General features: G+C 53.4%; 1 protein-coding gene across 1 annotated transcript in view; it reads left to right on the plus strand.

Moving 5' to 3' along the window:
• The first annotated feature begins 1,362 nt into the window (after nt 1–1,362).
• LGR6 (leucine rich repeat containing G protein-coupled receptor 6) overlaps nt 1,363–27,159 on the plus strand; it is a 125,758-nt gene continuing 99,961 nt past the window's right edge. The window contains exon 1 of the mRNA XM_077157405.1: nt 1,363–1,574. Coding sequence (XP_077013520.1) covers nt 1,363–1,574 — 212 coding nt within the window. The remainder of the gene's footprint in view (nt 1,575–27,159) is intronic.

The raw sequence follows: 27,159 nt of genomic DNA on the forward strand, positions 1-27,159 counted from the left end.
AGTTGGAGCCTAGGGTCAGTGCCTGCTGGCTTCTCGGTCCAGCTGGGCAGCCGCTCCAGCCCTTGGGGACCATCAGGAGTAGCAGAGAGCAGGAGGGAGGTTGATGAGAGGGTCCTGGGATGTGCAGGTATGGGGTGGAGGGAAGCTTGGCTGCCTCTGAGGTCCCTAGGTTTCTGGTGTACTGTCTGTGTGGACCCTGAGGAGATGGGGTAGATAGTGGGGAGAGGGAGGCACACAGCCTGCTCCAGCTCTGCACTGGGGCTTGGCTCAGATGGGAGAGGCTAGAGAAAGCAAGAGGCTATATGAAGCCAACAGCCATCCCAAAGTCCGGTCTGAGGAGAAACAGGGATTTGACCTCAGTCTCCCCTTTCCCCAAGGCCCTGGGGCTGGCTAGGACCGACCCTGGGATTCCAGTTCAGGGAGACCGAGCTGCGGCCGCAGCACCAAGCCCCTGGGTGGCGCCAACCTGCTGGCTTTTAGGCAGGCTCTGACAGCCAGCTGGGCACAGCCCTTCCACCTTGCTGAGTCCTGGGAGCCGGGATCAAGGTGATTCCTGTTTTAAACCTGGTTGAGGCTCCATGCAAGGGACACTCAGTTAATGGAAATCACACCCGTTTCTCTGATGTTCGGGTGTGTCCCTCCTCGTTGTCCACAGTTCCCCTCCCTGCCTGCAGTAGAATGCTTTTCCTCCAGGAGACAGGGTAAAGAGGACCTACTCTGGGTTCCAATTCTGGGGCTGTCCCTCAGCTGTGACTTTGATCAGGTAACTTCCTCTCTCGGGTCTCAGTTTTCTCGAGGGTAAAATGGGGTAGAGGGGTCGAGGGCCTGTGGGAACTCTAAGGCTGCTTCCAGAGGGTCTCCTCTGGGTTGCATGCGACCCTGCCTGCCCAGCTGTCCCCAAGGGCAAGAAGGTCCAGAGACCCGCTGTCCAGGTTCACCGCGGGCCACCTTTTCTAAACAAGTGCAGGTCCCTGACATGTTGGCTTCTGCTCGCTTTTGGTGTCCTGCTTTCTTCCCTTTTTTTCTTTCTTGGATGAAATTCCTGCCAGCTGGAAGGAGGGAAGGGGAGCGAGCCTCAGCTTAGAAAGTTTCCTTGACTCCTCCTCCGCCTGTGTCTCCCTCCCTTGCCAAGCCCAGCCTGTGAAACTGAATAACGAAGATCACTCAACAATGCCTGCCCCTCTCTGACTGCACCGTCCCCGCGCTCCCGCCGCCCGCCGCCAAGCAGAGCCCGAGAGGTGCTTCCCACCGACGGCGGAGCCCGCCGGCCCGGCCGCGGCACCGGGAGGCGAGCACCCGCGGCCACCGCGCCCGTGCGCTCGCCGGTCCCGCGCCAGGTGCCCCACCATCCCGGCCGCCGAGATGCCCAGTCCTCCCGGGCTCCGGGCGCTGTGGCTCTGCGCCACCCTGTGCGCCTCCCCGTGCGTCGGCGGCGCCCCCCAGCCCGGGTCGGGACCCGCCGCCTGCCCGGCCCCCTGCCACTGCCAAGAGGACGGTATCATGCTGTCCACCGACTGCTCTGAGCTCGGGCTCTCCGCGGTGCCGGGGGACCTGCACCCCCTGACGGCTTACCTGTGAGTACTCGCCCCTCACTTCGCCCCCTGCTCCCACCCGGGCGCCAACTAGCGCTCTGCCTAAACCGGTGCCAGCGCCTTGCCAGGACCTCAGTCAATGGCACCTGCCGGGTTGGCGTCCTCTGGCCTGGGCATCTCTGGGAGGACTCTGCCTGCTCCATGTGGACTGCTGAGGACTGGGGAGTGGCAGGGTCTGAGACTAAAGGTCAGACAGGTAGTGAACCGCCTTGTCCAGCCTGGCTGCCCCAGGGGGTCACTGCACTTTTGGGTTCAGGTGCGGGACGTCAGGTGGGTCTTTGGACCCTGAGCAGGAGGGACACACGGTTGGCTGCTGCTTCTCCTTTAGCTGTTTTTCTCCAGCAGAGGAGTGCCCAGGACAGTGGCTGAAGGCAAAGCTGGCTGAATTGGGCACTTGTTGAGGGGAGGGGCAGGGGAGGTGGCAGTGGAATCCTCTGCTTTGGCAAGGAGTGCAGAGCTGTCACACTGCGGCTTGCTGAGGGGTTCCAGAAGCCAAGAGGGGGCCTTACCCTCTCAGTCTGTGTCTTCTGGAAAGGGACCCTGCCAGCACCATCTCCCTTCTCCCAGGCCTCCTGGCTCCCCCAGGAGCCTCCTTGAAGTCTTGTCCCAGGAGGCCGTGTTGGAAACATTAATTTGTGGGCAGGCACCGAGGCTGAAAACCAGAGAACCATTTTTAGAGTCTGAGTTGGGGTGAGCTGGTGCGTGAAGGGGACCCTGTGGGGGGGAGCAGCTGTCCTAACAGTTCAGAGTTGCTCTCTCTTAGAGCTCGAGGCCAGAGCCTCTGGCTGCCTGTCACCTGGGCAAGAGAAGGGTGTGAGAGCACATTCCAGACTACCTCCCCCCACCTCTCACCCCTGCTTTGGGGGAAGGAATCTTCCCCCGGCCAGCGCAGCGCTGCTCAGGCTCCATCATCTTCTTCTTAGAGGAGGCAGAGCAGGTAAAGCAGGGGACCCTGCTCCAGGAATAGGGTTCTGGAGCTCCTGTTGGTCTGAGAGACACCCATTATGGATTCGGGGACCAGGACCTCTGAGGAAAAGGGAAGCAGGCTAATTTAATAGGGGCAGCCTATTAAACTAAGTGAGACCAATGTTGCACAACATCCTGGCAGGGCTTCCCTCCCAATTACTCTGTCCCCCTAACTCAAAGAGGCCAGGGTCCTGGGCCACAGGAGGGAAGGAGAGGGAGAAAATGTCTCTGTATTCCAGAAGAGCAACTTGAATCCTTCACAGTCCAGGGGGTGATGGCAAAGGCAAACACAGGGACGCAAGGCAAGAATTGCTATTCTGAGCTTGGGGGCAGCGGTGGTGTCTGAGCAGGTGGCAGAGGAGGGCAGACTGCCATGCCCACGCTGCCCCACCTTTAGCTGTTTTGTATATTGGGGGTATATGATATTTTTCCATCTGAAGACAGGGTTCTGTGGTGGACAAGGATTGGGAAATTACTTCTCTAGAAAAGTCTCTCTGGAGCACCAGAAGTAGGGTCCCTTACTTTGGTTGAGGGGCAGAGGACATGGGGCCCTCCAGAGTTTGACTGCTCCGTCCTCCTATCCCAGCACCTAAGTCTCCCCAAACTGACACATGATCCTTTCTCTGGAAGGACTTGGGAAGGGAGAGGGAGGGACAATAGCACCTTTGGAATCCAAGGGTCCCCCCATCCATGCTGATGGAACATTGTTCCATCTTGTCACAATTCCCCCAGAGCTGTGAAGTTGCATTTGGGGTCAATGGAGGTGGGATTTTCAGAGCTGGTCCTGGGTCTCCCCATGGATGGAGAACGTCCCTTTCTTCCAAGCTTTGAATTGGGCCTCTGAGAGTGGGGGAGGTGAGGACAGGGAGTCTGGGTCCTGAAGCAAGATGGGGAATTTAGCAGCGGGGTCTGGAATATTGCAGAGAAGTGGGAGGAGACCCCGTCCCGTGGCCGGCCTTTGGAGGAGCTAGAGAGGGGTCTGATCTGGAGATCAACCAGCCGTGATGGCTGTTGATGGTAGGGTGGGGCTGAAGGTGCTCACTGAAAACAGCCAAGGCAGGGAGCTCTTGGAATTCCTTTTCCTTCTCAGCAGCATTAGAAAATACCCAGCCTGGCCTCACCCCATGTGCCCCAGTCAAGAGAAATGCCCAGCTTTTGGCTCAGACTGAAGTTTTGCATCCAGTGGTTTAGCCAGCAGTACTGCTATCTGTGGGCCACCCAAACGTTGGTTCCTTCCTAGCTCTGCCACTTACTGAGTCACTGAACCCCTCTAAGCCTCAGGCTCTTCATGTGTACGTGGCAGAAGTGGGTGGCTGGGGGGATTAAATGGGTGAAATGTACGTATAAATTACCCAGTGCAGTACCTGGCACACAGGAGGTGGTGCTTCAATGGTGCTGTCATTAAAATGACTCTTGTTGGGTGCTCGGTAGAGGTAGGGGGTCAGCCACCCGACCTCTCTACCTAAGAGGGAAAGTAGCACTGGGGGGTGAGTGCACATCTTAAGGGAATGGCTTGTAGTGGGAGGCAGAGAGGTGTGTGGTGGGGGGTTGCTTGTGAGGTGCTGGTGCTTGGTCAGTGCTTGGCTAGCTCCAAGCACTTGGGTCCAACCAGTGGGTGAACAGTGGGGACTGGGGTGGGGAAAATGTGGGCACTTAGGTCCTCCCGACACAGGACTGAGAAAGTGAAAGTAAGATTAAGATTAAAATACTTAGCTGTATGGGTAGGCCACAGTGGCTCAGCAGGTAAGAATGCTTGCCTGCCAAGCCCGAGGACCTGGGTTCGATTCCCGGTGCCTGCCCATGTAAAAAAAAAAAAAAAAATAATAATAATAAAATAAAAGTACTTGGCTGTGCAGGAAGTGGCAAGTCAGAGGACACTTTGAGATCTTTAGTAAGAGTTGAGATGGAACCATAGGAAGCACCAAGGATTAAAGACTCCAGAAGATACCTTATGCATTCCTTGACCCCACCCCAATAAAATTTATTTCACATCTGCTCCCCTGCCTCAGGGAGGCGAGATTTCCTCCTTCTAAGGAATATCTTTCGTGATGCAGATGTGTCGCCCTCCCTCCATCTTGGTTCTAGAGGAGCCCAGAAGGTCGTCTTTATATCCACTTGGTGTCCTTTGCTGTGGCACTCAAGGTTTAAAAATATGACTATTTTGGGGGCTTGATGCCAGTCATACCTAAACAGGGTCGAAAGGACAGATTCCAAATTCACACAATCCTTTTCCCAAAAACGTCTCTTTTCTCCTTTAAAAAAAAAAATCTCCTCCCAAACTGTAGTCTCAGTGAGGCTCAGTAAGACTCCTGGGGTTAGGATATTCTCCCTGGGTTGGGTCTGTTCTAGAAACAGGTAGGATCTGGGGGGAGGTGAAGCCCTTAGCGCTGGGGTGCTCCAGTCTGATGGTGAGGACCAGGCATGATGCCCCTTGCTATCCTGTCACATGTGCACACAATGAAGAGACAGGAATGTACAGGCAGCAAAATCTTGTCTGGCAAATAATATCCAGAGTTGTCTCTGAGTAGGAGAATCGGGGTAGTTACTCCTTTTGCTCCCAAAGTTGAGCAGAATCAGGAGACAGGATGACTTGGCCCATGTTGTGAAAGAATTGAGGCTCGTGCGCTTGTGGTTATCTGTAAGCACGCACTGCCACGAGGGTTCATCGGGGGACACCTCTCGGTGCATCCCCGTGTCAGGGTGCTTGTTGCCCTCTTGGGGCTTTACTCATTTTAATGCTTCCTGTGATAACCATTGAGCTTCTTTGAAAGGCCAATTGGCATGTGTGTGTGTGTGTGTGTGTGTGTGTGCCTATAATTGAGCGTAATTTGTGTTTTCTTTACCATTGCCTGGGGATGTCTACAGCTAAAGAGGTGGAGGCAGTATGCTGCGGGGAGAGAGCCAAGGGGTTAAGAGCATGGGCACTGGCCACAAGAGAGCAGGGTTTGAGTCATCACTTACTAGCTGTGTGAATCTGGGCCAGTGAATTAGCCACTCTGTGACTCAGTTTCCTCATCTGGAACAAATATCCACCCCATAGGGCCGTCGTGTGTTTTTACTGAGATAATGCTTGTTAAGGATTTGGCAGTGTCTGGGCCATGGGGAGAGCTCAATAAATGTTAGCCAATGTTGTTATTAGGGTAACCTAGTAGAAGAAGTCTTAGTCATGGAAGTCTTCCTGGAGGAGTAGCGCAGTTCCATGAAGGGTGTGAGATGGCTGGGTGGCTGTGAGGGGGAAAACAGCAGCAGGCAAGGAGACAAGGAGAAAGAGCTGAACTGGGAATGTGGAGTAGCTTTAGTTTTTTTCCTGGCTGACATGATCTTAGAGCAGGGGAAAGATGGGGAGCAGCTGAGAAAAAATTCCAGCTTGCTCCCGAACCTATTCTAGGTGGGCTCTTGCATGAGCTATGGTATAAAGAAGCAGAGGAACATATGGCCTCTGTGGGGAAGAGCAGGTCTTGAGGGGTGGGGTGATATGCCTGGGGGTCAGTTTGCCAGCTCTCATCTTGCATCTCTGAGGCTACTTTTCCCAGGTCCTGTCTCAGTTTCCCTTTCTACCAGATTATAAGAGCCTACTCATCCTTCCCTTCACCGAAACTTGGGGTTTATGAGCTTTAATCCTTAGTTCCTCAGTTACTGTGTGACCCTGAGCAAATCCCAAATCTGCTTTGGTCTCTCATAGCTACAAGTTTTGGCGACAAAAACTGGAGTAGGAGAGGAAGGGAGAAATAAACTCCAAGTGTCCTGTCCCTGATGCCAGGGAGCAAAAGCTCCCCAGGGAGGACTGCTTGGCCCTGGGTGGTGTGGGGAGGGGAGGAGGGCAGGAGGGGAATCTAAACAGCACCCAGAGCAGGGCCTGCAGAGAAGGGCGAAGGTGCAGGGGCGTGAGAGGGAGTGATTCCTGGAAGGGGGTCCCCTGGGGACCTCCTGTGCCAGCCTTACTCCAGAGTAGGGCCTGGGGGGCCGGCTCATCAGAAGGCAGACCCAGGGAGCTGCTGGAGGAGGATGAGTGTGTGGGGGAGCCAACACCCCAGTTCAAAGGAAAGGCAGGAAACAGCCCTAGGCAAAAGAAAAAGGAAACCTCTCAGCTCTGGCAGCAGCGGGCATGGGGCGCGGCCGGGTGGGGCGGCTGGCGGAGGAGAAGAAAGCCTGGCTCAGGGTAGAGTTGGCCCCCAGCCCGGCCCCGCTCAACCCCGCCTTCCCCCCTTTCCATGGGCTCTCAACCCTGATGGCCCCACACACGGCGCAACCTGCTTCCCGCACTGACCCATGCCCAGTGAGAGCATGACGGGGCGCAGGAGAGAGGCAGACGGGCACAGGACGGGGGATCTGATTAAGAAGTTTTTACCAGGTTGCAGCCTCTGGAGTCTGGCACTCAAGGGTTCAAATCTCGGCACTGCTGTTTATTAGTTTATATGTCTTGGGGTAAGCCACTTAACTGTTCCAAAAGTTCAGTTTCTTTATCTTTAAAATGGAAACACTAATAATATTCACTTCAAGGGTCATGGGGAGAAGTAAATGAGACCAAGGAAGCAAAGTATGATGCCTTTCATATTATAAGTGCTGAGAAAATTACTATCAATAATTGTTTTCCTCAATGCCTTCAATTATAAATGAACTGGGTCCCAGAAAGGACATTAACTTGCCCAAAGAAACTACTTCTGACAGGATAGGGATTGCAACCCCAGGGCTCTCCCAGGCGGGGGATTTAGGATGCCCGAGTCTAATCTTCTGAGCCCATCAGATGGCACTTCCCTCCTTCCTCCCCTCCTTTCTTACAAATGAAGCCCCCTTCTATCACCTTCCAGTGCAATGGGGCTGCTCTCGGACTCCTGGGCGTGATGAAGGAGGACGGGGCCCTCCTCCCAGGGACTCCTGTAGGAGATGTGCCAGGGCTGGGAAACTCTCCAAAGAGCACAAGGCTGGGCTTCCAGGTCAGCACAGTCTGGAGGGTTCAGCGTCTCTCCAGAAAAAAAGAGTCTTCTCAGGAGTAGCCCATGGAAGGGAGAGGGTGAGTGGGGGCGTCTGGGATTGCTGCACCATCTCTGCCCAGACACATGCCTGGAGAGACAGGATTCTCCTTCGAGCTCATCCCTACTGGGCTGTGTGGCCTTCACTACAAGTCACTCTCTTGGGAGCAGAGCCATGGACAGGGAGTCCTGCTGGGTCTTTGGACACCTTAGAAAGGTACTAGAGATGGGGGGAGGGGAGGGGAAATTTTCTGACCCCTTTCCCTATGTTGGGAACGACCACTTCTTCTAGCCAAACTGAAATTGGAATCACTGATTCAGGCATTCTCAGAATTGTGGGAACACTTTTGTATTAATCAAGTCCTTGGTAAAAAAAAAAGAAAGGTGGTCCTCAATTTCTAAAGACAATTCAGGTCTCTCCTCCCGCCCTTCAGACATGGGAGAACAGGTCCCAGGAGAAGAAAAACACCCGAGAGGCCAAACTTGGGCAGGGAGCAGAGAGTTATTTTGGAAGCAGCAAAAGGACATGGTAGGGGGGAGTGCTCAGGGTTGGCACTGCGCCCCCCGGAGCCCTGCCAGAGCAGGCCACGGGCGGGCTGGCCGGCGGGCAGGTGGGGGCTGGGTTGGCTGCGCCACACCAGGCACCTCCAGAGCTGAGGTTTCCTTCGTGTCCTATTCCCAGCCCTCTCTTCACTGCCACTATCTTCTCTTTTCTAGCAAGGTCGAGGTGAGGGAGGTCTTGACCTGTGTCCTGAATTCTCCTCAGCCCTGGGTGGCGGGGGCCCTCTGATGAACTGTGAGACGTGCGCCTTGCGCCCGGATCTCTGCGTTCTCCTGTCTGCGATGACATACGGGAAGGCCTTCCAGGTTGACGTGTTCACTGCCTGGCCTCTGACTTCCTTCCAGGAGGACACTTGGTCATCAGGAAGATCTGTTGTTGGGGTTCATCAAATATGGCCCCCATTGGACCCAGAGAGACATACCTGGGCCTGCCCTCACCCTGATATCTCTGTTTTAAACAACAGTAATAGCCAACCTTTATGGGAATGATTGGAGCTGAGTACTTTTTCTGTACCATCTCCAAGTCCTGTGAGAGAGAGTTTTACAGATGAGGAAACTGAGGCTTTCAGATAATGAGGAGCTTGCCCAAGGTTATCAGCTAGTGATTGCTGGTATTGGAATTTCAGCTCAGACAGTCTGTCTCTTAACTGTACCACATCCCAGGGGGGTCAGAGCTGCAGAGTTTCTGAGCCCCAGGGGGATGGGCAGGACCCTGGACATGTTAAACTCCCAGGCAGAGTAGCCCCTGGAAGGCTGCATGCAGTCTCCTCCCTTTCTGGTGAAGAATCAGTGGTGTGCCCCACTCGCCGTCTGTCTGCCTGCGTGGCCTGAGCCTCCCCATGGGGGCTTCCTGAAAAAGAAGGTGTTGGGGCTCTGCACAGAAGTTGGGGAGTCTGGCTTGGAAGACATTAGAGATGATGGTTGTTGAGGACCTACTGTGTGCCGGGTCCTCTGTGATGTTTAGGAATGGGAGGCTCTCGAGAAGTACCAGGCAAATCTTGGGGGAGCACCCATGGAGGATAGCAGAGGAGAAAGCTCTCGGAGTGGTCAGGGAAGGCCCTGGGGAAGGAGAAGAGGCTTACCCTGAGTCCCGAGGTCACAGCAGGAGTGAGCCCACAGAGCGGAGGGGGCAGGGAAGGCCCCCCCCAGGAGAAAGGGTAGCCGAGAGCTCAGAAGTAGAGTGAAGAAGGACATGGAAGCTTTCAATATTCATTTTGACAGCCCTTTCTGTCCCACTTCCTAAGGCAGAATGTTCCAGGGTAGAGTTTTCTGTCCTTTTCTCCGTGTCCTTTTCTCCTTTTCTTTTTTAAAAAACCAAATAAAATAAAACTACCCAAGGCATTCAGCAGCTGGGGTAAATCAATCAGTGAACTGCTCCTGGCCAGAGACGTCAAGTCAACCCCAGGCAACATCCAGTAACCCCGGGACTGGGGAACCCACTATCCCCCCATACCTAGAAGCTCTGCTAGAGAAAAGAGTTCATTTTGCAGCCCAGAGGCAAGGGCACAAGTCTGAACTCCATCTCTGGCCAGGGGATGGCCCTGAGTGTGTTTCTTTTTCTCTCTCGGCCCCTGTTGCCTTAGCTTTGAAAGGGGCATAGTAATACCAAGCTCTCAGAAAGATTTTTTAGGTTGGTACAGGGCTTGGTATATAGCAAATGCCCACTGCATGGGAACTACTGTCATTATCCATTCTGGTTTACCCTTGGGAGAGTTACTTGGCAGGAGAAACTGAGGCAGGCACAAAGTGGCCCTGCATCTCACCTACTCAACTCTGCCAACCTAGGGCTCTACTGGAAGTGAGACCCAGAGGCCCAATTCTAGGGCACAATTCCCTTCCCCCTTCCTCCTTGCCACAGCCCCCTCCCCTTTGCCCTTGGAGGTGCTGGAAGAGGTGGGGGTGTTCCTGAGTGTGTCCAGATTGAGGCAGGGGAGCAGGGGGGTGCTGAGTGCCTTCTTTTGCAGCAGTGGCAAGGATCTGGATGTGGTCCCCGGGCCTGAAGCCAAGGCAGATGGACTAATGGAGGGGCAGAGGGGAGGAGAGGTGGTGCAAAGAAGTTGCCGTCACCACCTGTCACCCTCTGTCCAATACATCTCTCAGGTCACTTCAGGGCAGGGAGGGGGAGCTTCCTTAGGTGGCCTCTGGGGGAGCTGGGGAAATGGGGACTGAGCATCTCGAAGTTTATTCCAGTTCCCTGTGTGATTTGCAAGTCTGGAATGCCTCCCTGCCTAAGTTTTCATTGGCTGCCGGGAAATAGGCCAAAGACAGCAGACACGGGGAGGCTTTTAACACCTCCTATAGGAAGGAAGACTTCCTGGGTTGACCTGGCCTGAGGTTTCCTTTCTCCAGGTTTCTGGGCTTCTCCCAACCTTACCCCAGCCTCATCTGTGTAAGGAAAGACAGTGCCCGTTCAGTGGGATGTCACACAGCTGATGGTGTGTGTTTAAGCACTAGTTGCTATCAACACGCTGTGAGAGTTCTGCTAACACTTTTTCCCCAACTGGTGCTGCAGCAGTCGCCCCCCTCCCCTGCACCCCACTTTATTAATGGACTATGGTAATGCCCCTTCACTCCCGGGGCTGTTGTGAGGAGCAAATATTTATTCACTCATGCATTTGGCAAATGCGGTGGGTTGAATGCACGGGAGGAGCTGTGCGAAGTGCCCTCCTGATCCTCCCCACACATCTCCAAGGCAGGTGTGGCTCATCACCCCCCCAGGGATGGTCAGGCATGAGCTGAGGGAGCGCTGGGATGGAGGGAGGCTGGGGGGCTCCACAGCCCGTGCTCTTTCCCTTGTCCTGGGGGCTCGGGGGAGAGATAAGACAATCCACAAATAACAGTGACAAAATGCACCCCAAGGCAAGTCCAGATAAGGAACGGAAGGGCGGGGCAAAGAGGAAGGAAGGGAAGCCCGCGTGTAACGGGTGAACCAGGTGAACCGTACAGAACCCAGGAAAGGCAGTTGTGCAGCAAAGGAAAAACGCCGGGGTGAGAAGTTGGAAGACCTGGGCTGATGCTCGTTTGTAAGGGGGGATAATCATCTCTTCCTGACGGAGTTGTATTAAACAGGATCCTGCCTGGGAGCGTGCTTGGTATGCAGGGGAAGGTGTTTCCCTTCCTATGAAAATCTTAGGTAGTGTGCAGACCTGCATCTGGGCAGGCTGTGTGTGTATGTGTGTGCAGACGGGTGTGTGTCCATTTGATGGGGGGAGGGGAGTGTTTGCCTCACTAGACTTGGGGTTCCTTGAAAGCAGGGGCTGTGTCTCTTTGTATCAGACGGAGGAAGGAGCTCTATTATAGCAGGGGTGATGCTTCTCCCTTCCGATTGGAAACTTCCTGAAGGCAGGGGCCTATGCCTGTGTCTGGTTCTCTTTTCCTTAGGATCACACACTCACACATGCACACACACACAACTAGAATAGGTCTCCACCTGCAGGGGGCGCTCTGGTCAGCGCCATAAACAGCACAGGTGTCTGCATTTTGTCTTCTCTTCCTCCTGCTCAGCTCCAGATCTGGGGCATTCAGGGGTGTGGGGATGTTCGAAGATGGGGGAGGCTGGATCAAGTGTCCAGGGATTGTGGGAGTTGAGGCAGGAAAGGGCTGTAAACTAATCCCCTGTCTTTGTGGTGGACAGAGCAGATTAGGAGGCTGGGAGGAGACAAAAAAGGAAGGGGACTATTGTCTAGGACAAAAGCAGGAGCGAATGAGAATTGGGACAGGGCCTGGGCCCCGCCGCGACCTACCTGGGGAGTCAGAGCCTGGAACGAGGTCACCTCCCACACCACTGTGGACCCCAGCTCCCCCCACATGGTGACTTCAGCATTTGTGAGCTGGGTGATTTGGGTCAAGCCCCTTGACCAGGGCTGGCTTTGCGGGGTGCAACCTGTGCAGTTGCACAAGGCCCAACGCTCAGAAGGACCCCATGCTTGGGTTAATGCCATGCTGCCACCATCTTAAAATTCTGAATAAGCTTTAAAGGGCTCCCTATTTTCATTCCGCATGACCTTCTGCAAATTATGTAGCTGGTCCTGCCCTTTACCTCTCTGGGCCTAAGATTTGTGGTCTATAGCATGAGGACGAAACCCCCTGCCCTGCCTCTCATCCCAAGTAGCCGTAAATTTAAAGACCACTTGTAGGGAAATGCCCAGTGATTCATAACATGCTTCACGAATTTCTTCTGTTTTCCCCATCATCACAGAGACCCCTTTTGGTCTGAAGGACTTGGGGGCAGGGGCAGGAAGGGATGGGAGGAAGGAATCTCCTCTCTGGGGATTGTGGAATAGAAGGGGGAGTCTAGCTGCTCTTGATTTGGTCACAGGGCTGGAAGGGGTTGAGCATGGTATCTGTAGGGGCCAACAGGTTGTGGGGTACGCTGTGCTGAGGGGGGCACAGGGGTGCACTCCCTTCTCTGTGCTTCTGGGAACAAGATGGGTGTCAGGCTCTGGTGGGCAGGGCCTTTGCTCGAATTGGAAGTTAGGGCACTAGTGAGCTTCCTGCTTGTGCTGAGGTCCTTCCAGTTCTTTCTAGAGTGGTACAGAATCTGGGGCCATTCTCCCAGATTCACATCCAATCTTTTGCCAGGGTTTTGGGGGAATGATTTCCCCTCATCGTGTCTTAGTTCCCCTGCCTTGGGGGAGTTCAGTGAGCTAACAAATGGAAAGTGTTCAAAGCTGTGACTGGTACACTGTGGCCGCTCAGTGAGGGGTGGCTGTCATTATTCATTTATTCCACCAATAAACATTTATTGAGTGTCTACTCAGTCCCAGGCAGAGCTGAGCTGGGCACTGGCATTAGCAACTCTCAACCCAACAAATGCAGTTCCTGGCCTGGCTAGGGAGAAAAATATTTAGTAGGCCCTGGGGTGAGCCCTGTGGACACAGGAAATCCTGCCACCCGCCTTCACAGCCGTCCTGGCTCAGCCCCTCTCTGGACGTTTCCACCATCTCACTGCCACTTTTCTCTGGAGCGTGGGGTGAGGGGCTGCCCAAGTCCTCCGTGGGTGGGACCGGACTCAGGGCTCTGGGAAAGAAGCGGGCGTCTGCCTCCCGCTTGCTGAGCACCTTTGGATGAGTCTTCTGACCTACCTTTAACGAAAGAGGAGTGGAATCCATTTCCTAACCCCAGGATATGACAAACACAAAGGGCCCGTTAAGTAAAGATGCAGAGGGGAGGGAGAGAACAGCAGCATGGGCGCCGCAGGGGTGAGGGGCCTGTGGGAGGAAGGAGATGCAGGGTGCCTCGAAAGTTGCAGCGCTCCGCTCCTGAGACCTGAGACCCCGGGGGCTGGGACAGGGCACGACCATCACCGGCACCTCGGAGGGCCGCGTGCCCAGCCAGAACAAGGCCCCCCATTTACTATGTGCAGCCAGTGGAAAGAGGAATGCCCGCCAGCCGACGCCACGCCAGCCCTCGCCTCGCCCTCCTCTGAATGCAGAAGCCCAGGGTGCCGCCTCCCCCTCTGCCGGCCTTGCCTCCACCTGCCAGAAAGAATTAGCCTCGCCATCCCAAGTGGCATGGGGACACACAGGCACCATGCTGCGGGGCCCAGGGGACCTGCTGGGGGTGTGGCTTGGGGTCAGAAAATACCTGGGCTGCCCCCTGAACTCTGGCATGCCCAGGGCTGATGCATGGCCCTGGAGCCTACAGCGGTGCTAGGAGGTAAAGGGCAGAGTATGAGGGGAAGTTTTGGGAGCTTAGAAGCTCAGCCAGCCCCCTTTGAAGTCCTGCTTCAGCCCCCTGCCTCTAACCTGGGCCAGAAGCCCCAGATGAGAAGACAACTGATTCAAGATGCCCCCACTTCCTTAAGCGCTTAACCCCTCAGGAATGTGATCATGGGGAAGTCCTTCCTCATGTCCCTCCTCCTGCCTGCTGCAATGTCCCTGTTTTGGTCAGAGGCGAGAGAGCCAGCGGCTCACCCCTGCTGTGTTAGTCCTGGAGGGTCAGGTAGCACGGACTGGATTTCACTCCACTTTTTCCAGGAGGACGTGAGCCTGGTCCCTAAGGGTGACCTTGGAGAGAGTTGGGGATGCCACGTGGCGCCCAGGAATCCTAGAGGGTCTAGGAGAGGCTGAGGAGAGCTCAGCACCCCTGACTGCTCCTCCACGGAACCCACACATCACCGTGGCCTCCTGCCCCTCAACTCGTGGGCTGCTGCTAGCCCAGGCAGCACCTGGATGAGAATTAGAGAAAGCACTCTTGCTCCCAGTGGGCCCCCCCCCGCCCCATTGGGTGAGGGCAGAGTTAGTGAGTGGAGCAGGGGGCTGGATTTCAGCCTCCAATTTGTGCATGGGCCAGGCGTCCTGTGTAAGCCACAAACTATATACTATGGGTCAAACTGGTCAGCGCTTAGTAAAAAAGTGATTGAAAAAAGTGACATTCATAGGAGGCTGCTTAAAGGAGAGTTTATCCACTGAGTCTCTTGGCTAGTCTAACGCCTTATTACTCAAAAGCATGGTCTGTGGAGCAGCAGCCTCCGCCTGGAAGCTCCGGCCCCAGCCCACAACTACTGAATCCCAATTTGCACTTTAAAGTTTACCCAGCGCTGCCCTGAAGCTGATCCCCTAGTGTCAGGCCATCAGCTGAGTCTCTGGCCAGTCACCCCCTACCTCACCCCTCTAGAATTGCTTTCTCCTGCTTGTACAGAGGTGATGCACTACTGGTTGATAGCAAGGGCTGGAAGAGCAAGCCTCTTGGACGTCACTGTTGATTTACTGCAAGGGTGTGGGTAAGAAATGGGTGCAAACGAGAGCCCACAGCTGTGAAGAGGAGTCTTTAGGGGGAGTTAGGGAAGCATTGGCTTCATTTAGGATGTAAGGGGCTGACTGAAATGCCCCTTCCTCCAAGAAACTTCCCTAATTCCTCAGCCCTAGGGAGAGGGGCTTGCCCTCTGTATATCTACCCAGCTTCAGCAATCTGTGTTCTGACTCATCTTTGCTTATCTGTTTCCCAAACCAGGCTGTGAGTCCCAGGAAAGCAAGGCTCCAGCCACTAGCACTTCCCTGCTAGCACCAGGGCCTTGTCCATAAGTGTGCAAAAATATTGGTGGAATGAGTGAAGGAATGAATGAATGAATAAACAAATGAGTGGCCATGGCCAGGTGGTGAGAGCAGGAGCCAACCCACGCTGGAGCAAAAGGTACTTTCCTGAGAGAGAGGGCTGGGAAGTCACTAACCTAGCTCCCCTGCAGGCAAGAGCCCGAGGTGTGGCACCCAACTCAGACGGCTGCCAATCAGCCAGCTCGTGGGCAGGCTTGAGTTTCATTAGAGTGAGACATTCTATAAACCCTTCCACTTAGAAGCCTTTTTGCCTTTTCTGTTCATTCTCTTTATTATTATTATTTTTTAAAGCAAACTTCTTTTGAAAATTTCTATCCAGTTTCAAATAAATTCAGATGAACAAAGTTGTGTGCCTGCCCCTAAGCGTGGATGGAGGGAGGGCTCTAGTGACTTGAGGTTTTGGTACTTGAACCTTCATTATGTGCCTGACACTTGCCTAGGCTCTGAGAAGTCAAGATGAGTAAGACTTGAACTCTGTGTTAAGAGAGATGACCTTCCCCCAGATGTGTGTCTTCTCTGTGCGTCTCTTTTAAGTACATTTGCCATTGGACTTAGGGCCCATTCAGGTAATCTAGGATGATCTCCTCATCTCAAGATCCTTAACCTAATTATATCGGCAAGGATCTTTTTTATTCACGGGTTCTGGGGATTAGTAGGTAGACATATCCAAGTGGTGGGCTTGGTGCCACCACTCAGCCCACTACACCACCCCACCTCACTGCCATCCTAAGTGCTCCAGCTCATCTTCTTCTTTTGCAAAGCTCTCAGGCCATTTTCTGCCAGGCTCATGACATCTCTCTTGGCCACCCCAGGCCAAGCGTTCTCCAGGAGGCCCTCCCTGATTGTTTCTGGTCCTCAGGAACTTGAGGTCCCTCTTGCACTGATGTTCAAGGCTCTGTCCAGTTGTGTCCATGTTTCTACATTTCTCCTCCTTCCAGCTGAGGCTTCCTGAAGGCAGGAAGTGTCACCTCCTCCCTCCCTTCTGTAGACACCATCTCACACACACCTTCTCCTGGGCTCAGCCAGGGCTCTGCTCACAAGGGCACTGGGAACAAAGAACTTGGGCCAAAGGCACCTGTCCAACAGTGTGAGCCCTGGCCAGGGCACCAGGCCCAATAGAAGCCTTGGTGTCCAGCCCTTTCCCATGCACCTCATCCCCTCCTTGGACACTGCCACCTGAGAGGGGACCTGGCTGCCCCCTTCTCCAAAGGCTTGTGGTAGTCCTGGTTACACACACAACACCAGGGAGGGAGGGAAGAACTTGGGAGAAGGGGAGGGAGCCCAGCCCTCTGACTTTCCCTGGAAGAGGCTGGGGAGACAGGAATGCCTTTGGCTGGGGGACTCTGGCTGGAGATCAGAAGATCAAAAGATGAGAAGATCAGGGCTGAGGCAGGTGGCACTCACTTGGAGGCACCAGAGAGAAGCAGCAGCTGGTGCCTCATAAGGGCAGGGCTGACCCAGAACGCCCTTCCCTACTCTCAGCCTTCCCAGGCTCGCCAGTTCATCTCTTTCCTAACCCTAGGGAACTGCTTCTTCACGATGAGGGGCTCTGGGGTAGGGGGTGGGGGGAGTGAATGCAAGTGAGGGAGGGGCGCTACCTGGCATTCATGCCACTTGGTGAGAACAGCTCATATCCCTATAGGAGGATTCTCCCATTTAATCCTCACAACAATTCTCTTAGGAGGTGTTGCTATATTACATTTTAGAGATTCAGAAACAACACACAGAGAGGAAAAGCCACTGTCCAATATCAAACAAATGTTAAGTGGTAGGGCCAAGACACAAACTCGGGCAGTCGGACACAGGGGTTCACAACCTTTAGCACTACACTATGGTGGAAGGTGGGAGCGGTTCAGTCTAACTGCAGCATGAGAGTGAGGCCAGACATCAGGAAGGACTTCCTGCTGGAGGGATGTTAAACCTCGGCTCTAGTCTTTCTCCAAGTCTGATGAACCAAACACGCAGGCAGCTGGGGAAAGAGGTGGATTGGTGGGGCAGTCGTCCGGCAGAGGGAAGCCGGGAGGCGGAGGATAGGAGAGGGTCAGCGCGGAACGTGGCAAGGAAGTCTCCGGGGACTAGGTAGTTGAGCTGGTGCAGAGCCCGTGGGGGCTCGGCCGGCCGGAGAGCGGGCAGTGCGGGCGGGGTACAACCTCCCTCGGAGGCCGGCGAGCAGGGCGCGGTGCGCTCAGGTGGGCTTGGGGGAAGGGCGCTGCGCTCCGGAAAGTTCCACTCGTCCTCGCAGCCCCCGAGAGCGACACCCAGAGGTCGAGGCGACGGGTGGGGCCCTCCGGGACGCCTTCATGCCCCTCCCCACTTCCGCGCTCTTTCAGCCCGGGTCGAGCAGCGGGGGGGCAGGGGCCCGCAGGGCCGGGGTGGGGAGCGGGTGGGGGCGCCAGCGTGGTACCTGCGGGTGCCAAGCCGCTGTTCTGCTTCCGACGTCGTGTGTGCATCTGGGGTTCCACAGGACGCACTGGCATTGGTTCGGCTCTGACGATTATTACCTGTGATTTTGGGGAAAGTAACTTGATGTTTCTGAGTCTCCGTTTCTTCATTTAAAACGGGGGGAAAATAATGCTTCATTCCCTGGCATGCTAAAAGGCTGAAGTTAAATAACATTGGCGATGTGCTCGAGCCCTATAAACCTGCAGAAGACGTTCAGATGAAAGGGACCCCGGGAGGGGCCGAGGCATGGGGTTGGATTCAGATCCCTGACCTTGGGATCAGCTGAAGGACAATTTTGCTGAGTGTGGGATGACTCACCTGTGAAATGGGTCAATCGGGAAAGCTTTTAGCAGCAGTATCTGACCCAACAAAGTGTTATATTATTGCATGAGATGTGCAGTGCCCTTGAAGTTTCTGCTCTTTTCCACTAGATGCACGCTGGGATTGGGGTATGGTCCAATTCAGAAAAATGCCTGGCTGGGCCCCTTGGTGCTGCTGTGGCTTGGGAGAGTGGGTGGTGTGTAGGTGCTCTCCAGTGTGCAGAGTAATGGTGGGTGCCAGTGGGTGTGTTGAATTGAGTTGCTGGGATGCAAAGGGGAGGAGGGTGTCCTGATGTGAGGGGAAGGAAAGCTTCCATCTGGGATGTGGGGGTGGCGGGAATCTGAATAGAGGGGCCTTTCTCTGGTTTTCCCCCAGACACACCCTACCTGTTTATCCAGTAAAATAAAGGCAGCGGGACAAGGAGCTTCAGCTAAACAAACATGGCTCTGAGCTGAGCTGTGGTCTACACACAAAGCGGGCTCCACCTCCCTGCTCCTTGTGTGTCCCCAGCTCTTCCCACCTTGTCCCACTTCTGCCCCCCACTGCACCCAGTCCTCTCCTAGGGAGCTCAGAGATTTCCTGGTCTGAGGAGGGAGGCACAGTTCTCACCATTGGGGAGGTCTCGTCTAATGGGAAGCATACAACCCTTCTCTCTAAGGTGCTTCTAGGCTGCTGGAGCGGACAGAATTGCCACCCCCACCCCCACCCAGACAACAAAGGTACCCTTCTAGACAGAGCTAGAAGTCAGAACAAGGGCTGGAAAAGAGCCGGCAAGTGAGAGGAGCTCAGAGCCCAGCAGGGCAAGTCCTCAAATGCACGGCCACTGCCGTTTCCATGTGCTGGGATCATTCTGTTTCCCTCTTGCATCAGGCCTTCCGTACCTCACTCAGTCCCTCTGGCCAGGGCCCAGGTTGCAGGGTGCCCACCCCTCAGATGCTGCATAGAAAATGTATCTTGAAGCTGGTGTGTGTGTGTGTGTGTGTGTGTGTGTATGTGTGTGTGACAAGAACAGATCATTGGGATTGATAGAGGAGCTCCAGACCAGACACGTGAATGAGCAATCCGAGACTTAGAGATGACAGTTTGTAATCGAGGACAGGATCTTGTGGCCTGACTGTGGCCGAACTCTCAGAGATCAGAGTCAAAAGGTCACAGGGATTAGTCCGGGGAAAGCCAGTGACATCCAAGCTCCGGGCCCAACACTTGTCACTTGGATTTCTAAATTGTCTGCTCTCGCCATTATCCCCAGTCAACTATCCTCTTTGAGATCAGGGATCATATGCTGTTTGTCTTTGTGGTCTCTTCCCCTAGCACAGTGTGCTTGTTGATTGAACAAGTGACTGGGTGATTGAATGAATGGTGGAAGGTCGGAGGCTTCCTGGGGGAGAGGCACATGAGCTGAGCCTTGAGGAATAGGTGGAGGTGGGTAGTGGAACTCATGGGTAACATGTATTGAGTATTTACCATGGGCTAGGCACTGGCTGAGCACTTACCAGTGCAGAAATGAAGGCAGAGAGAGGGTCTGGCCCAGAGTCACTCAGCCAGGAGTTGGCAGAGTTGGGAGCCAAACCCAGGTCACCATGACTGCAGCCTGCACAGGTGCTGTCGAATAGAGCTCTCGGTGACACTGCATGTGTCCTTTGGGTCCTCCAATACGGTGGCCACTAGCCTTGGGTGGCTATCGAGGCTCAAATTGTGGCTAGCAAGACTGAGGAACTGAATTTTTTATTTGATTTAATTTTAATGAGTTTAAATTTTAATCACCCATGGCCAGTGACTACTGTATAGGACAGTGGCAGTCTTAATATCTCTTAGAGAAGAGGCAGAGAGGAGGGAAGGGGGTCCATAGCCAGTCCCCTTTAACATCATTGCCCTCCGGAGGCTCTGTCTCTTCATGCTTGTGGACTAGTCTCAGGTCACATTGTGGCCCCTGCTGGCCCGGGAGGCCTGGGTCTTTTTAATTTTCTGCCTGTGAGTGGCATAGTTTGGCAAGGAGGACAGAGCCAAGGAGGAGAAACGCACATGTGCATTATGCAATCCCTGTGCCATGCTTTGTTTTTGAGAGCCTTCGCCTGGTGCTGGGCACAGGCAGAGGGACAGCTCCCACTGGCAGGACTCTCAGCTGCCCGACACATGCTTTCAGAGGTCTACCACTTGTGGGCAGAACCAGCTCTGCAGTAGCACATCAACCAGGATTCAGGGCTCTGCAGACTTCCCCCATCCTAGCAGGGCAGCGTTGCTGAGCAGAGCCATAGGTGTTCCCTCAGCTGGAAACGGGGTTCTCTGAGGTGCTGAAGGTCAGGGACAGCCCAGAACTCCGTGTCCTTTCTGAAGTCCTTCCTCTCCCTTCCTCTGCCCAGGCACCCTGCCCTTGGCGTGCTGTTGCCATCAGATTTGCCCTTTTCAACAAGAAGAAGCTGGAGCTATAGAGTTTGACCTGAAGTTAGTTCCTATGGCACCAACCATGTTTTCCTAAAGTTAGCATATTAAAAAAAAATTTTATTGATAAACCCAAACAACACCCAATACGAACATTCTTAACATATAAACATTTCACACTTGTTGTGCAATCAGTGGTTCGCAATATCATCACATAGCTGTATATTCATTGCCATGATCGTTTCTTAGAACATCTGCATCACTCCAGAAAAAGAAATAAAAAGAAAAAAGAAGAAACTTATACATACCATACCCCTTACCCCTCCCTCTCATTGACCACTAGTATTTCCTTCTACCCAATTTATTTTAACATTTGTTCCCCCTATTATTTATTTATTTTGAATCCATATGTTTTACTCATCTGCCCCTACTGTAGATAAAAGGAGCATCAGACACAAGGTTTTCACAATCACACAGTCACATTGCAAAAGCTCTATCATTATACAATCATCTTCAAGAAACATGGCTACTGGAACACAGCTCTACAGTTTCAGGCACTGTCCTCCAGCTTCTCTAACACACCTTAAACTAAAAAGAGTAAAGCTAGCATTTTTGAGGGGGCTGGACCCCCCCTGGGTCTCCTTTCTCTTTGGCCTCCATCAGAGTTTGGGGAGACCCACATCACATGAATGGAATGTGGTGATGCCGATGAGTGACATTCTCTGACCTACATGGTCTTCTTCTTTTTTATTTTTTTAAGAAGTGTAAAATTTATTTAAAACCACTCACGAAGTTCTGTGTGGTCAGGAATGATGCAATCTGCAATAGTTTTTTTTAAAACTAAGATTTAAAATCTATTTTCAATTATAGTATTTATTTAGCCTTATTCCGTTAGAACAATTTTTTAAAAAAGAAATTTTATGCTTTTATAAATGAGATACACAAGGAAAATATAATAGACAATTTCCATAACTGTCTTACCTCCATGGTCTTTTAACCTCGGGCTAAAAATTTCCTGCTTTGCTTTCCTCTTTCCTGACTTTTAGGAATGTCTCCCTCCCCTGCCTCTTCCCCTCCCAGTCCCACCTGGATTAATTGGGATAGCTTTTGGTGACTCTCTTGGTTTCTGGACTCTCCCTGCCGCAGACTAACCCGCACAGCTTTGCCTGTGCTTAGTAGCTTCCTGACTCTCTCTCCTCTCATAAAGGACCCCCAACTCCACCCCTCCAGTTCTCTCTCTCTGTCCCCCTACCCCACCCCATTTCAAGCCCTCCTGCCACTCCACAAAGGCTGGGAGGCATTCTTATTACCTACAGGGCAGCCAAGAAATGACAGAATAAACCGATAGCCCTTTTATTTAAAAATGAAGCATTGTTTCATGCACAGCTTTATGCAAAGCCTAACAGAACCTGCTGTGCTGTTATGTGTGTCAAGATAGATATACTTTTTCCTGACTGAAGTACACTCCCTTGTTTGGAAATTACTGAAAACTGTAAAAATAAAAAAGAACTTCATGTCGGCTTGTGCGTTTGCAATCAAAGGTAGCTAGTACCCAAGTCATCTCTGATAAGGAAATGCCATCTAGGAGAATAGACTGGGCAGAGGCAGCTGTGTGAGAAAGCACGTGATCAATCTGGTAGGGTGGGAAGAGTGATGGCCTGAGGGTTAGACCTAGTTCCACTCTGTCATTAACTTGCTGTGTGACCACAGGTCACTCTGACCCTCTCTGGATCTGTTTCCTCGTTTGTCAATCGAATGAATTTACCTCCCTTTCAGGGGGTGTTTGGAAATGCACAGGGGTGGTTCTGATGATGGGAATGGCCAGGAGGTGTTGCTGGCACTTAGGGGTCAGCACCAGGCATGCTAAAACCTGAGCAACGAAGAACCTTCCCATCCACGAAGCCAGCAGAGCCCCCCCAGGGTAACACGGAGTTACCCTGAAATGTCTCTCTTCTGAACTCCAGTTCTCTGTGCTACTCATTGTCCCCTCTCCTTTCTGCCCCAGAAGCCTGCACTCTTTCCCCTTTCCCCTCTTCTGCGCTCTTGAGTCTGGATGCACAGTTTAGAACTTGACTGGGGTAGTGGCTGCAGGAGTCTTCTGTAAATACAAGGCAGAGTACAGATGTGGCTTTCTGGTTGTTACTTTGTGAGTAAACAATTCTTCCCCAGCAACACTGTGAACTCTTTGAGTGCCCATCACTGCTAGCCCCTCACCTCCCACCCCACCCTGCCTTTTCTCAGCCCCCCACAGTGGCTAGCGCTAGACTGCACACCCAGCAGCCGGGTCTTCAGAGCTGGAAGGGGACTTGGGCAGTTGTCTAATTGAAGTGGATCTCCTGATTCCCAGTGCAGTGCTCTTTCCTCTCTAGCCCATCACCTGCTTCTCTTCTTGACAGATCAGTTCAGAAAATATTCTCCGAGCTCCAAATGTTGTCCTTGGCCGCCCACCTGCCTAGTGGCCCTCGACGGCAGTAGGGAACCCCGCTGCTGGGCTCTTTTTACCCTGGTCTGTTCCATGCCTGCCAGCGCCCAAGCTATCTGCCAACACTGCAGGAAACGTGACCCACCCCTTGTGACCTCCCCATGGGGGAGGGCTGTCCCCGAAGGGGGTTGTGACAACCTGTTAGGCCCTAACCAGAGACGGTTGTCCTAAGAGAGGAGAAGGCCAAGGAGAAACCTGACGGTCCACTTTAGGTGTCGGAGAGATTCTTCTGGGCAGGGCTTTGCTTGTATTTTCTCTAGAGGACGCTAAATTAAGAGAACAGTAATCATCATTAATAATAGCCTTCTCTAGTGTGGGCCAACTTGGAGCTAAGCACTGAATAGGTTCTTTCTATTTTTTGAATAGGTTCTTTATACAGATTTTGTCTTTAAAGCAGCAGCAGGAGACATTCAAATTAGATATCAGGAAGAACTTCCTGAGAGCAAGTTCTGTTACACAGGTACAAGATAAAAGAAGCCACACCATATATCCACATGCCTCTATCCTAGTAGAGTGCCTGGAAAATAGGAGGACCCCATAAACATTCAAATGAATGCATTGGAGGATACAGAGATGACTAAGATGAGTCCGCACCTTGAAGGTGCTTCGTGTATCACTATATACTAGTAATCATAATTCAATTAGATAAGCACAGTATTAATAATAAGGTGTAGTTGTTGAGCAATGTTTTGCATTTATTAACTCATTTAATTCTCACAACAACCCTTATGAGGTAAGAACTATTATTATCCCATTCTTCAAATGAGAAAATGAAGGCTCAGAGTTGTTAAGTGACACGATCAGGTCACATAGCCAAATAGCAGTGGTTCTGTTTGCATTTTTATTTATATAAATAAATATAAGGCACAGCGCAAGGCATATGGTGAGTACTGTAGCTGTGATTGAGTGGGCATGAACAGGATACTATAAGGACACAGAGGCTACCACTCCAGCTCTGCCATACAGCAGAGGGGACCAGGTGGCACAGCCATGCTTGGGGCGGGGGCCTGTCTTCCAGGTCCTCGACCTTTTCCTGGCTGCAGAGAGGGGCAGCCTGAGTCCACAGCTGAGAAGCAGCAAAGAAGCCCTGCCTCCTTTGCCCCTTGTCCAGTGAGGTGGGGGCAGTACTCTGTCTCCCCTGGTAGAGTCCATGGGCTCAGTCTTTTGCTGTTTCTTCATGCCGTAGGAAAAATGCAAACAGAATTAACCCCCCACGAGCCCTTGGATATTGGCCAGACTGCTGGGGGGGGAAGGTCCCCCATTACCCCACCCCCCTCCAGCTTCGGCTTTAGCTGCTGTCTGCCCACTCCATTCCCCAGCATCCTCTTTCTTATCAAACCTGTTCCCTGTCTCCATGGTGACACCGCCTCACCCCACTTTCTTGGGTGGTCTGGTTGCCTCACAGGGTGAAGTGCTGGGAACATTTTCCTAATGTGCAGCCAGAATCTTCCATTTCCTGTGCCCAGGGCAGCCCCTCTTTTCTCTCCCCGCCCTTCCCTTCCCCCTCACCCTCAGCCTTGCCCCAGTGACACCCCACCCTCCATCACTCACCAGAGCCATGTCTTCCCCAGAGCTGCAGGGAAGAATGGGCTTGCCACCCATTTTCACAGTCCCCCTGCTGTTCACTTGGGAGCAGCAGGGCTGGCTACATGATTTGCAGGGCCCGGGACAAAGGGAAAATGCAGGGCCTCTTGTTCAAAAATAATGAAGAATTTTAAAAAGGCAAAAGTAGAGAACGAAGTCAAGCTCAGGGCCCTTCAAAGTGTGGGTCCCTGAGTGACTGGTGGGGGTGGGGGGCGGCACAACCATGGCACCAGCCCTGAAGAGCAGGGTTTAGGTGTGGATGGGTGAGGGGCAGGTAGTGGGCCTGGGGTGACGGGTGGTGGAGCAGTCTGAGCTCAGGCTTTAGGTATCCAATTCGAGCCCAGGTTGGACTCCCCAAAACAACGTCACTGGGCAGGAAATAGACCAGGAGGAGAGGTGAGGCCGAAAGAAGGAAGCAGGCCTATCCAAGGCCACAGAGCTGAGAAAGCTTTGCCATGCTGAAGGGTGAGACTCAGGTGAGGCTATTCATTTCTCCAAAAGAGTTTCTGTCTTTATAATAAGTAGGTGGATGCTTCAAGAAAGTGTGTGGGTTTTTTTTGTTGTTGTTGTTTTTTTTGGGTGCATGGTTCGGGAATTGAACCCAGGTCTCTTGCATGAAAGAGTGTGTGACTTTTTAAAAGCCCATCACTCTAATCTGAACACGGGCAGATGTACCCTGCGCGTGATGTGTGCACACCCAACAACCCAGACACAATTCAGGAGCTCGTGTGTCCCGCTACCACCCCCCACCCTCACTTTGTAAATACTTACTAAAGCCAAGCAAGGGCAGCTTTGCTATCTAGGATCCTTAGGACTGGGGTGCCCTCGTATTGCCCCTGGGGCTGGAACGGCCTGGATGTCTGAGCTCTGTCCTCTGGATTGCACAGGGCAGTAGTGCCCCTCAGCAACCAGCTTTACAGGACAGCTGCTGCGTTCAGAGTTTCCTGCCTGCCTCGTTCCTTGGTGTCACTGTCCAGAAATTGCCTCCCCCACAGCAGGGCACAGTGCCCTTTCCCAGGGGCCTGTGGCATCGGCTTGGAGGATCTCGGCTTTGAAATCTCCATCTCACCTCCCTCTTCCATCTGTATGCATGCCTCTTCTTTCCCCTTTCCCTGGCACCAGCCGTTCTCCTTTCCCTTTCGTGGAAGGGCCAGGCCTGAATGGGGCTCCCCCCATCCCCGGCCTTGCACCCCTCTCCTCACTGAGCACTGTGGCTCGACTGTGTGTTGTATTAGGGCAGGATGTGGGCGCGGGCAGGTGCGGCAGGCAGCGAGGTGCAGGCCCCTCCTCCCCAGGGGAGAACAATGAGGCCGCTAGTCAGGGTGGTGGGGTGAAGGGGGGGTGCATGGAGCTACATCAGAGCCTCTGAGGTGCGGCCCCTGGGGGGACAGCTGAGTGATGAGGCCTGAGTCACATGCCCCGTGTGCTCCTTGGACTCCCACTCTGCTCCTGTGGAGACACGTCCAGAAATGCGCAGGGTAAATATTCAGAGGTAATCGTTTTTGCAGCACCTTGTACCTCCCTGCCTAGCCGAGGATGAGCCAGGCCAGGGACTCGAGGGGGTGACATTCGATTAGACCCAAGTTCTGCGGTGGCCTTTTGCAGCCTGGGCTTCCCACTGCCACGGCCCAGCGTACCCTGTATCTTAATATTTCCGCCAGGTCCCTAGGCTAGGGGAACCCCCAACACGCTGAGAACCAAGCCCCTAGCTTATACACCTTCTACTGAGTCTCTTGGTTCTGCTCCTCTCCAGCCTTAACCTGGGGCCCTCTCCAAAGCAACCGTGTCTTCTGCTTCTTGCCTTGTGGTGGTCCGTCTGCCTGCACATGGGAGCTGGGGAGCCTGCTGAAAAGCTCCAGCCCCGACCTCAGCACGCCTGGTCCTGGGCTCTACCCTGAACGGAATGTCTTCCTTCCTTAGAGGACATGGAGTCCGGAGCCCAAGTCTTTATCAGAGATAAAGCATTTGAGACTAAACAGTCTTTTTATAGATTGGAACCTGGCTCCGAAGCGCATGCTTTCCCACCACCAGCACTCAGCTTAAGGCTGCCTTTCTGAGCATGCATGTAAAGCACCCACATTTCTTAGGGGAGCAAATGGAGACACCGAGGTTAGAGGGAGCAAGTACAGTCCTAGGCAAGGGAGAGAGCTGTTGAAAGCCAGGGGCTGTGTCCAGCAATGTGGTGGTCTGGACGGGACCCACATCTGTGTCCCCCCAGGGAGGGGCAGGTGGGAGCAGAATGCAGCTCTTAGGGGTTTGAAATAGAATGGAGCCAGAATGTTGCACACACCTGGCCTTCTCACAGAGGCACAAAATGGAGAGGAAAGTGCTACCACGGGGCAGGACCTACAAACTAAGGCATCCTTTCCTACCCACCTGCCCCCACGCCTGGGGGGACTGGACAGGCAGGGGCGTTGGGGGATTGAGGCTGGGAATCCATCCCAGGAACAGGGTCTTCACATCCCACCATTCAGGGGTCTGGGCATCTTCTGGGGTGGTGGCCAGGTCACATTCTCCCGTCTGAGAACTGTAGAGGAAGGCTCAGGGAGGTGGGGGCCAAACAGGGCAGCTCAGATGGCCGGCCGTGAATCCCCACCGGCTCTAGTGGCTGAATAAAGTGGGTGCAGCTCCAGGGGCAGCCCAGGGATGGCTACACTCACAGTGATTGTCGTCTGAGCCTGCTCTGTAGAGCGGGGTTTGGTGGGGGGCGGGGTAGACACTAATTTCTGGGCCTCACTTTCCCCACTGGTAAAAAGGTGGACGAGGTAGTAGGTGGCCCCTCCCTTCCTGCTCTGAAATTCTGTGAA

Source organism: Tamandua tetradactyla, chromosome 4 (assembly GCF_023851605.1).
Source record: "Tamandua tetradactyla isolate mTamTet1 chromosome 4, mTamTet1.pri, whole genome shotgun sequence".
In the NCBI taxonomy this organism is placed as follows: domain Eukaryota; kingdom Metazoa; phylum Chordata; class Mammalia; order Pilosa; family Myrmecophagidae; genus Tamandua; species Tamandua tetradactyla.